The following is a 12,339-nucleotide window of genomic DNA, read 5'->3' on the forward strand; positions in this document are numbered from 1 at the left end:
AACTTGTAATTTTCTCGCTCTCATTCAAAATTAATCAAAATAAATTTAATTTAATTTAAAATATATTTTAAGTATAGGAGAATTTCGCGTTAAATTTTCCAACTTCTCATCATGTTGACTTTAAAACCGGTGACGAACAAACTTAACATTCGCAAAAAATTATTGAAATTTTTAAAAATATACAAAAAGATTATTATTATTATTTTTTTTCTTAAATCTCTAACAGCAATAATGAGAGTCACCGCTTATTAATCTTTACGACTGAAGGCACATTTTCTTTTTTCATTATTCTTTATTTTAGGCACAATTAAAAATCAGTTGTCGCTGGCCAACTTAAAAACAGTTTTTTTCGTAAAATTCAGATAAATTCTAAAGTTTTAAAATTGCGTTTTTAAGATCTTTTAACAAATTTGCTACAGCCTAAGTATTGTTTTTTTTTTGCGCGCGCATTGTGGGGTATAGTTTCTTAATTGACTATATTGTTTTGGTTTTTAACTATTTTTTAACTATATATAGTATAGATATTGCTTAATCTCTACAAGTATCACGCAAAATACTTTTTGTTTTTGTGTTTTTGTTTTTCAGGAGGGGATATGATTATTGGACCTATAGAGTTTTGGAATTTTTATTGATCACATTTGATCACAAAACTTTATTCGAAATTTTTGTTTATTTAATTTTCGCTTAACAGTTTAATTGGTATATTTTTAGATTAAAAGAAATAGTTATAGACGTAATAATTTGACCAAATATGACGCAAAATGATATTAAGGTTATCTTGAATGGTGTATTTTTTATCTACTTCACGTGATTTATATCGTAAGTCTGAAACAATGGAGCATTATTTAAGGAGACCTAGCTTAGCTGTAATATACTTTAAGAAGAAACCTTTATATCCACTCCAATAAATTATCTCCATGGAAAAGGCATTATTTAGTTAATTTTAGACATTAAGTCATGATACTTTGTGTGATTTACATCGTAAGCCGCTACAATGGAGTAATATTTAAGGAGACCTAGCTGAGCTGTAATATACTTTAAGAAGAAACATTTATTTCCACTCCAATAAATTTTCTCCGTGGAAAAGGTATTATTTAGTTAATTTTAGACATAGTTAAGTCATGATATACCAAAGACGGTTGTAGAATAATATCCTATGAAAATTAAGTCTATAAATATAGAAACACAGTGCAAAAATATATTTGGTCAAATTATTTGTTCTTTTCTTTCATCTAAAAATACATAGCTCATTTTTGTTCATTTAAATTTTATCATAACTTTAAACTTTACATGAAAGGGGGATTTATCTGTATTTCGATGTACAACCTCGATCGACTCCGCAGTGGTTTTACTCTTTTTTTTTTCAACCACAAGATTGAGCGTAATCCTTTATTAATTGTTTAACAGCTAAAAATGTTAATTGAAATTAAGTTGTATCAAGAAGTGATATCTAGTTTATTAGGGAGAAGGTATAAATTCGCCTCCGCATTTCCAGCTTTATCTCCAGTCCAACGTAGGTCCAGAGTTAATCCCCGTATCTAAATTACAACCTGCATCTCATTGGCTCTTGAAAACTCACGTCAGCGCGACGCGAATGACGAAAATTGCAGTCATATTTTCCGACTCCTTTTACGCCCCCCCCTTGTATTTTGAAAGGGGGCGCGCGAATACTTAGGCATCTTATACCTTCTCCCTAATAAACTAGATATCACTTCTTGGTTGTATATAATAATATTATACCTAAAATGGGAGCTCATAACTTTCTCTAAAAAAAGAAATTAATTTCAATTCGTCACACCTGACGAAATTTGCATAAATGTTAACTAAATTCCATTCATTTCGAAACTTTCGTATTGGCCTCCTACTTTCGCAATTTATTTACAAGAATAAGGCTTAGAAATAGTGTTTGAGGAGGGGCACCCACTGTGCGAGCACTTTAATGCTAATTGTTTTTTTCTTCTAAATTGAGACTTTTTGAGTATTAGAATTTATAAAAACTAAATAGGGTCGTATAGTATTTACACTAAAATTTTGCTTTAATTATTTTCTTTTCTAAAAATGGGACTGAAACCCTCGGACTTATTTGCATCGGTCACTTGTCGAAAACTTGCTCGCTTAAACGTTTTACTAATCAGATAGCATGCCCTCGTAAAATTATTGTTACAGTGATACCCGTAACATCGTACGTATCTAAAACCTATATCTAATCGGGGTTCAGAATGAGAATATACACTAGAAAACTCATGTCCAATGAGTAATAGACTTTAATATTCTCACCCAGTTAGAATTTAGGGTAGAATACCCTTATCCAATCAGATTGTAGGTTGATAAACCATTAATCAGTTAAATTTTAGGCAAGAATATCCTTATCCAATCAGATAGTAGGTTGAAAAACCATCACCCAATTAGATTTTAGGTTCGAATATTCTGATCCAATCAGATTATAGGTTGAAAAACCATCACCCAATTAGATTTTAGGCAAGAATATACTTATCCAATCAGATAGTAGGTTGAAAAACCATCACCCAATTAGATTTTAGGTTAGAATATTCTTATCCAATCAGATAGTAGGTTGAAAAACCATCACCCAATTAGATTTTAGGTTAGCATATTCTTATCCAATCAGATTGTAGGTTGAAAACACATCACCCAATTATATTATAGGCTAAACAACCTACATCCAATGAGACACGCAGTTCAGCTTTCCAATATTTCAACCTATGGTCAGTCAGTCAGACGATATCTTACCGGTGGCATTTCCAGCACAGTCTTACGTATTCGTGGGTTGAGGGGTTATGACCCGCGAATTTCAGTCCGTTGATCCTATGGACGATAGTCTAGGATCACGAACTGTGGCTGGAACCTCCGTCTTTTCTTCGAGGATACCTTCGGGGTGAGGACGGCAGAGAAGATTGCATTCTCCGGCGAGGCGACGAAGGTATTTGTGGGGCGAACGAGCGGGTCGGGGTTTGCGGGGTGGGCGGTTGAGATTGCGTTGCCCGACTCGGCGAAGGAGGTGGCATCCCAGGACGCTGATAGTTTCTCCGGCATATACTGGCGCACGGTTCCATCGGTCGAACCGTGTTGTGGTAGGAGATGAGCAACTGGCGACATTCCGCTTCGTCTTGCTTGAAACCGGAATTTGGATAACGGCTACGGAGACGTTTTCTTTCCTATAAAAACGCCCACCCAATATCCAATTAGAGCTTAAAACAACAAAAATTGCCTACATTCTGGGTTCATTAAAGAGTCATTCTGCTATTATAGAGAAAGAGGTATGAGACCTAATTCAAGTTGGTAAGGTCGCCTTTTGATGCCAAAGACAATGGAATTTCGGATATGTGTAAATATATTTTGAAACACTTTCACTTAGCCTTTGGCATCGATAGACCAAAAGCGGCATAAACACAGTTGGTTTTCAAGGGACACTCTTTTACTTGTCAGAATGTTCATTGAAAGTGAAAGAACAGTGTAAGTAAACGACTCTCAATTTGCAACTATAACAAACCAAGAAAAAAATGTGTCTAAAAAGAGCAATAACTTTTGTTTGCTTCACGAAAACATATTTTCCCTCTTAACGCCTTCTGACAGTTATGTCTCGCATTATAGATTTGCTCGATCTTTTACCGAGTACAAAAATCGATCAGCTTTCATATAAGAATCATAAGTGGCCGCGAATCTGGTGCGGTACCAGTGGCACGAGAGGGAGACACTCGCTATTCCCCTTGATGGGAATACAAAACTAGAAATGTCAATAACTTCGCAGACCAACCGTCTATGTTCTCGTTACCGACACTATCCTTGTCAGAATGGAGGTCACGTGTCCTTGACTTATCCTATCATATTTCGGGAGTTAAAGAAGATACGTGGAATGACACAATGACAGTGTTCACGCGTCAACGACGAGTTAAGACCAGACGAAAAAACTTTCATTATAGTTTGATTGTTTGTATACGCTTACCAATTGAACGTTTCTACTCTCGAAGTCCGCGAGCTGTTTTTGGAAGCCAAAGTTTGGATTAGCTATGCTCCTGGCTCCCCTGAGCGCTTTCAGAGCGTCCCTCCAACTAAGACTCGTGATTGACATGATGTAAGCCACTGCCAATGTCACGCTTCGAGATACCCCCGCTAGACTGAACGAATAATGACAAATAAAAAAGTTATGGTTAAAGTGTGTCATACGTCTTAGGCCTATACTATTTTTAGATGACCAGTGTCGTATTAACCTTCAACCTGCCATCATGGCGTTCAAAAGAAAATGCAAGGCTGTAGTGCCATGATGTCATATTTTTCCCGGTTCAAACTCACGAAAGCCACATTTGCAGGGTTAGCCAAATTACTAATTGACAATTACAAATTACCAATTACAATTACAAATTACAATTGTAATTTGTAATTCAACTACATTTTTTCTGAACCTAATTGTAATTGGTAATTGTAATTTAACAAATAATGTAATTTTTAATTGGTAATTTGTAATTGTCGTTTTTAAAACATTGTAAAAGTAATTCAATTACATTTGTCAATTACAATTACAAAATATGCAAACAAATGCTGAAATAGTATGAATCAGATTCTCTGACTGAAATGTATCATCTTAAGTGGGTATGAATTTTGTACAGCATAAGGCTAGGTTGAATAGCTTCTTTGCAGTGTAAGCTACATTTGAACAAAATGGACAGAAAAATATTTTCTCTAGGTAGCTCTTGGCGTTGAAGGATAGGGTAAGTTACCCTATAAAAAAAAATCTTGGTTTTTCAATTTCCTTCGTGAGTTTTATTTCTGTGATATGACTGATTTCGTAATTTAATTACGGATCTCTTGTTTATGGTACGGATTATTACGTGATTTTTCATTTTATCAATGTTTTCGTATGAGTTTGTAGTTTCTAGTGGTAGTTGTCAAAAATATGATTTCGCTAGAAGCGTACGGCATATGCATATCGTTGAAATTGATAAGGGATGAAATTAAAGCATTCCTTCGATCTAAAATCACTACGCTACATAATTTCCCCCATGTCAAGCAAAATCATTTCTAAAGTATAACACTTTGTAATTGTAATTTATAATTTGTAATTGAATGATTCGAAATCTGTAATTGTAATTTATAATTGAATGATTCCGAAATTGTAATTGTAATTTATAATTTGTATTTGAATGATTCCGAATTTGTAATTGTAATTTATAATTTATAATTGAATGATTCCGAATTTGTAATTGTAATTTGTAATTTGTAATTGAAGGTTCATGTAATTTGGCCAACCCTGCACATTTGACAAACTTATACCGAAGCGGTACTTACAAAAAATATGAGCTTATTGTGACCAAGAAGTGATATCTAGTTTATTAGGGAGAAGTTATAAATTCGCCACATTTCCAGCTTTATCTCCAGTCCAAACATAGTCTGTCCGGAGTTAATCCCCGCCTCTAAATTACAACCAGCATCTCATTGGTTCTTGAAAACTCACATCAGCGCGACGCGAATGACGAAAATTATGTATTTTCCGACCTAGGAGAGGCGAAATAACCCGGCCTCCTTTTACGTCCCCCCTTGTATTTTGAAAGGGGGACTGGGACTATGGCGCGCGAATACTTGGGCATCTCGCACCTTCTCCCTAGTAAACTAGATATCGCTTCTTATTGTAACAGTGTTCAACGTTTACGATAAGTTTAAAATTGATTGAAATAGATTTTAAATTAAATTACGGTGTTCAAAAGTAAAAAATAAGTGTTCAACGATTACGATAAGTTTAAAATTGATTGAAATAGATTTTAAATTAAATTACGGTGTTCAAAAGTAAAATATTTTTGTCAAGAAGTGTTTGACCAACTTTAATAGTGTGTTAACGTTTCTCTTCATTACTACCCCCGAAATTCCGAGCACGTTTTTAACCGAAACGTTTTAAAATTATCAAAGAAAGAAAGAAAAAGAAGAGTACCAAAACTTTGAAATAGTTATTATTCCTAACCATATTTTCCTTCTAAAAAGCTGAGCATGTTTCTAAACTTTTTCGGCAAAATAAAAGCTAGCGGAAAAAGTCGCATCTCGCAAAATTTAAACATCATCATTTATGAAAGCCACGTTGCAGGAATAATAAACATAACAATTCCCTATATACTAACTTGTCATTGAAAATGTTAAAAAAAATTCTTTATGGTTAGGCCTTATTGCTAGCAACTACAGCGTAACTCTAACGAATAATGTAACGCCCAATTTGGTATGTAGTGTCTTTACAACCTTGGTTAATATCGTTCAACACTGATTTATTAACCAGGATTTGGAGCATTCTAAGGTTGGAAAAAATAAAACTCAGGGATATATTGTTTTCTCTGGGAAGGTGTTAATGTAATTCTAGTCTCATCACGCTTACCGATGGGCGTTACGTGCCTCTTGCTCAACGCGGCTCCGTTAATCTAATTGCTCCATTTCATTAGACAACCCTTTCCTAAGCCTAACTTAGAAGAACATCCCCCTCTTTCTGCCGTCTCTCTTTATCTAGAATCCATCTGAGTCGCAGTGGGAACGTAGTGACATTAATAACAAGACTCTTCCCGTTTCACAATACACCTTCTTTTGATTTGATTACAAACTAACTGTGGGAGACACGTTCGATCAGAGGGGGATAATGGGAGAAGGATGACACTCTGTATACTCTAAATACTTTAGTTATGTAACATGAATCATCCCCTGGCTCATCCCTTTTTTGTTTGCTCTCCCGCTCGCCAAACTTCAGATTGGCATCGCACCGTGCTATTGTGAATTCTATAACTGTTTGGTACTAAATCCTAGTCAGCAATCAACCCACAAACATTGATTGTCTTGACGTGGGACAAAAATCCACATGCGCGTCTTGACAAATAATTAAGTGCTAATAGAGTAATGATGTGATTCGGTTTAGTAACCTTGTTCCAAATGTAAAATGATGTGGGAAAGAATCATGTTACAATTTCCCGGCCCGCTTTGTGGTTGGTACACTTCTCTCTCGAAGAGAGTTATTATATACTTCTGGTTCGATTTATTGGACTGCGGTGTTTAGTTTCTACTCAAAGTATTGGACTTAGTTTGAAACACCACTCTTAAGAAATACGTGCCAATGTAATAACAATGAAAATTAGATTATTTATGATTTAAAGGGGCTTAAATCTCTTTTTTTTTCTTCATTACGCCACGCAAAGGATCAATTAATGGACACTCCCTTTCTGGGTTTTTGCCAGGGCCAGAGGTCACCTCATTAAAATAGACTTAATGATACTAAATTTTTTTTCATTGCACTTTATTCAATTTTTAACTTCCATTAGGTAACAAATTTTTTCTTCAATGAAATTGTAGATGTGCTTTGTTAATTTCATATTCCTAATCTATCTTTTAATAGTTTTGGTCGGGTTTACATAGTTACCAAGTTAAGTGAACTACGTTTTTAGACAAAACTGACGAACCGTAATGATTCCATTTTCTAGCAAAACGTTGGAAACGTATTAATTTTTGTTTAGGCTAAAACTATTTGCTTTCCCTCTTGATACGAAGATAACACGCGACAAAGCAGTTTGGCTGTGCTTAAGAGTCGACGGTAGATTGCAAACTAGATTAAGCTGAAGCGGATTGATACGCGATGTTAAGCCTCACAGAGATAAATGTTTAAAAAAATGGAGGCTAATTATCCTTGAACAGTAGAATAAGTAGGTTACGCTATAGGGACAATTGTTGCCATTGGGCGAAAGGGGTGCGAGTTGGGGTAGGGAGAGGGGCAAGCGACTAAAATGTGACTTTTTCAATCATGTCGCTTGGGAATCGTAATGGTCACCAAATCTCGGGGGAACCTTTGCCCATCTTTTGCCCACTTAGAATCAGGAAATTATAAACAGGGCCAAAGCTTTGCGATCTTACTAAAATACCAGCCTAAATCGTAAAGTTTAACCCTACATAATGGAGACAAGGATTGAAGCATTCCCTGTGTTACCTCTACAAGTTCATAAGATATGTTCCATAAGTTTGTCACTGGATACAAACTGGAGCTTGTCATGAAGTGACGTAGGTCATAGATTCGAGGTAAAGCGATGATTGCCTGGTGAGGCGCCGTCAAAGGCTTTTTACAGAATAAATAGGAAGATGGACTGCAAAATTAACCGAGTGTAGTCAATTCTCTCTTGTGGTTCTCGAGCTAGCTCGAGCTGTAAGTCTCTAGCATTACGAAGTTTTGTTGTGTCATATACTTATGGAACATATCTTATAAACTCATGTTTACAGTAGTTAAGTACAGTTCAGGAAACATGGATTCAACAACTCTGTATTAAAATGGAGTTATATTTTCTCAATATGCCATGAATGTATTATGTTGCATCAGAAGGGAATAAGAGAGAAGGGAGACATTAGAGAGAAGGGAGACATTAGAGACTGCTTTGGTAAAGAAAACCGCGAAAACTTTGCGCAAGTAGACAGCTTTTAACCAATTTACTGCAAATATAGCTCTTTAAGTTCTCCGCGGTATCAGGCGGCCTATTTGTCTGCTAGATTTTCATTCTCAAAAGGCTTAGGGCTGTCGATGTTTCGTTCTTGTGTAATTATAACCTCAAGTATGTATTTTATTGAAACTAATATTTATTTTTTAATATTAATTCAGAATAATTAGTTTTCATCTATTTATTACCTTCAAATTATCTGATTTTGGTATGTTCTCAATTCCCGTGTATCTAAATTAATTGCACAGCTTGATTTCGTTTATCAACATGAAATTCGGCCATTTTTATCTCCTTCAATGTAAAGTTGTAAGCAAAACTACTTTTTATTCGTCAACCGAGACGTCACCTTCTTATGTGACGTCACAGCTACGACAGAAGTGAGATAGACAATCAGTGAAGGGTAGTTGGTTTTAGGTTAGTAAGACTGTTGTTACGAGTGTAAAGCATTATGGAGATATAAAGTGTGTCCCTTCTCTCTTATTCCCTTCTGGTTGCATGCATAGTTCAATTTTCTTTATTCCGAAACATTAAATGTGTCGAACTTTCGCGGAAGAAACGAATACAGTGTGAAAGATTGAAAGATTAAGAATGGTTAAGGAGGAGCTTACCAATGGATGAGTACGTTTCCACCGCTTGTTCGCGCACTGTGAATAAAATCGTTGCTTTGTGAGAAAAACTGGCTGATATTTTGGCGAGGTGAATCGGAAGCTTGAATACACAAGTACTCTTTGTCCTGAAACAAAAAACAAAAGACGTTTAAAAGAAGTGCAAATATGAAAAGTTTGCAAAACTCCGCGTGATTTATTGTATTTTCCCACGGTATATTTATCTAGAGAATATCACATTTTAAGAAATACGATGCTGCATTTTAAAACGTTCCATTTTGAAGATTGAAACTTAGAAATAAGAGAATCTTTTGGCTCTATTTACCTGGTGTACTTTTCTGGCATTGTCGTGGATGGAAATAATGTGAGTGATGTTATTGGATCGGAGTTGTTCCTGGTCCTTTGAATCCCGGAAATTGCCGATGTAAAGGCCGGGAAGGACCTAAAGATAGAATTAAATTGAAGCTTAAGTATTATATTAATTAGTTAGTAATATCAACAAATAAAGCTAAGAGTTAATTAAGTTTAAGAGTAAGATATGTATAAGATCCAGCAACGTGTAGTCATGCATAGTTAATGACAAAATCCTGAAGGAATACATAAAACTAACTGGAATCCATCTGTAGTCACAGGATTGCCACGGAATTTTCTGAACCAAATTCCCTGACTTTTCCAGGTTTTCCCTGACCTTTTTCTGAGATTTTCCCTGACCTTTTAGGCCGAAAGTATAAATGTTTACAGCACGTTTTAAGTGCTTATAATTAAATAAACTCTATCTACATTAAGTTTTCCAATGTATTTTTCGCACCAAAATGATTAAGAAACATTTTAACTATAAACAACAGTCGTAAAGCATTTACTTTATAAAAACAATTCTAGACAGCATTTTTAAGGATTTCTCTACAGTCTTCTGTGTTAAGAGAGGATGAGGAGAAACTTTCATTACTCTTTCAATAAAGACTTATCCCCAAAAATTTTACCCACTAAAATAAAATTCCCTGACTTTGCTGAAATTTTTAAAATTCCCTGACTTTTCCCTGACCTTTTCGGCCCATTTTCAAATTCCCTGACTTTTTTTCCCTGAGGTTTTCCAGGTTCTCCCTGACCCGTGGCAACCCTGAGTCATTAAATTTTCTCAACATATCTAGGCGGGCTTTGAAGGAGGGGCTAGACTAATCATTATATATGATGAAATTTACCTCGCGAATAATATATCTAGCTTCGCGTTGAACTTTGCTGACCACGCAGTCAAATTAAAATCACAGTTATAAATTTCCTGTATTTATGAAACCATAATATAGTAGGTTAAAAATTGGTAGCGGGAAATTAATAAATATCTTTGTGGTTAGGCCTAGGATTAATGGGACACGATAATATCTCAATTTAACCGAAATTTTCAATTCCCCTTTAAGGAATGATAACATCTGTAATATAATTAATTGGATGCCGAAAGTCAAAGTTAACCTAATTTAAATTCCTTTGTCGTATTCCATTCCCTGGATTATTTACGTTTCATTTAATTAAAAGATCTTTCGATAGCGCATGATCCAAACACGGGAGAGCGCTGCTTTCAATGAATAAATGTCAGTCGAATGTCTTTTATAATTAGCAATCGGTTGCCCGTGTATCTCAGCCCCCATTCTCCCCTGTCCCTAATCGTGTCCCGGTGATGGTAGCTACTCGGGAATGCGAGATGGAGCGAGCGAGCGAAGGTTCCACTCCAGTGAAGGGAATCCCGAATTCCTGATCGGGAAATTCAAGACCCCCACTTGGCTGCTGCATTGCGGAATAAGAGGGGCTAAGCGCCAGGGGCTGGATACGTTCATTTTTCACCCAAAAACTAAGAGAGACCCAGACCAGGGAAGCGAGGAGAGAGAGGCAGTTAGGGCAATGGGCAGATTCCATAATGGGACACATGTTTTAGATAAACTATGTATTATGCATTTATAGAAATTCAGTTATGGGCTTGTTTATCTAACCTAGGAGGATCTATGAAATAAGATATTTTCAAGGGTTAGGTTGTTAGTTAGTTATTTCAGGGATACATTTATCACTGATGTATAATCGATTTCTGATTGTGTTTACTTAAGCCTAACAAACGTATTCATACTTCCAAACACTTTCGTACATAATTTCTAAAATGAGTTTTTCAGTATTTAGGCGGACTACACCTTATTCGTTGTCGACTTAAACTTAAATTGTGTTGAATTTATAATAGCTAAGGACGCGATAAACCTATTTGTACACCTTGATATGTCAGTAGGTAAAACCCATCCGCGGAAGGATACTATATACTTAATCCCGTACAGATGAAAGGTATCGGTGAAGAGTGAAAGAGAAATTGATAAGTCTCAAATGAAATCAAAGAAAATTGCCAATTGTCAGCGTTCATTTGAATTGGTATAACTAAATAGTTGCTGCGTTTTAATTGAGTACAATGCGTGTTATTATATGATGAACCTTTTCGATCATTTCCAACCCTTTATCCGCAATCTAATTGAATATAATTGAAATATAATCTTACCTTGTTCATACCATTTCCCATGGCTACTTTTGGTTATGGTATCCGATTGACTTTACAAGGGACAGAATCTTATTGAACGGATGCAGTTATCTATGTATTTCTTTTTAGTTTCTACGAAGTTGTTTATTTTCTTATGTATTTTGAGTAAACTTGTTTCTTGTATTTTTTTCTTTTTAATCTTTTTGCGGGTTTTCTGAATTACTTAGCGGCTCGGAGTATTTATTTAAAACTAGAGGGAAATTCTCATCTAAAATATCTTTTTTTTCGTCTTCTATACGTCTAAATTTATGTAACGGTTCTTTGAATATTCTTATTTATTTATTTTAATCCGCAGTCCGATTGTTAATTATAATATTTACGTTTTTCGTTAGTTAAAAAATTATAAATTATGATGATGGCTGGCTCACTTTGGTTTTGGGATATATCACGAAATTTTTAAAATACATCTCTCGTTAAATCTAAACGTATTTAAAATTAAATTTTTACGTCACAAAACGAACACGAAACCGAAATATATATTAAAACTAATATAAAATAATTAAGGTAGATTTTCCGAATGCCTCGGCATTTTTAAACACAATCCAATATCGCCGGTTAAACGGCTATAGTCCAATTTCGGACAATCGCTTAAACTCTCGCTTCTTCCACGCATCTTAATTAATTTGGTTTTAAATTATGGTTGAAAGTTCTAGATTTTTTTGAAAATTAAGGTAAACTAGGCCGTTATTATTTGAAATTAAGTTATAATAGCGAC

General features: G+C 35.1%; 1 protein-coding gene across 1 annotated transcript; it reads right to left on the reverse strand.

Annotated features, from left to right (window-relative positions):
• Positions 1-1,546: 1,546 nt before the first annotated feature.
• On the reverse strand, positions 1,547-11,899 carry LOC149651827 (dual specificity protein phosphatase 22-B-like). The gene is made up of 5 exons (XM_089848902.1): positions 11,586-11,899; positions 9,387-9,503; positions 9,065-9,189; positions 3,962-4,133; positions 1,547-3,173 (listed from the first exon to the last, which is right to left on the reverse strand). The coding sequence occupies exons 1-5, from the start codon at positions 11,604-11,606 to the stop codon at positions 2,844-2,846; spliced, it is 765 nt and encodes a 254-aa protein (XP_089705028.1). The 5' UTR covers positions 11,607-11,899; the 3' UTR covers positions 1,547-2,843.
• Positions 11,900-12,339: the final 440 nt, after the last annotated feature.

This window comes from Phalangium opilio, unplaced genomic scaffold (assembly GCF_054372755.1).
Source record: "Phalangium opilio isolate 3A_F unplaced genomic scaffold, DU_Popi_V2 ptg000082l_1, whole genome shotgun sequence".
NCBI lineage: Eukaryota > Metazoa > Arthropoda > Arachnida > Opiliones > Phalangiidae > Phalangium > Phalangium opilio.

What these genes read in the sequence shown, in the direction of transcription:
- LOC149651827 (XM_089848902.1), bottom strand. Translation starts at nt 11,606, where the DNA reads ATGGGAAATGGTATGAACAAG. An exon ending in TGGGAAATGGTATGAACAAG is followed by an intron (nt 9,504 to 11,585) that starts GTAAGATTATAT and finishes TTCTATCTTTAG; the next exon opens with GTCCTTCCCGGCCTTTACAT. An exon ending in ATGCCAGAAAAGTACACCAG is followed by an intron (nt 9,190 to 9,386) that starts GTAAATAGAGCC and finishes TTTTTGTTTCAG; the next exon opens with GACAAAGAGTACTTGTGTAT.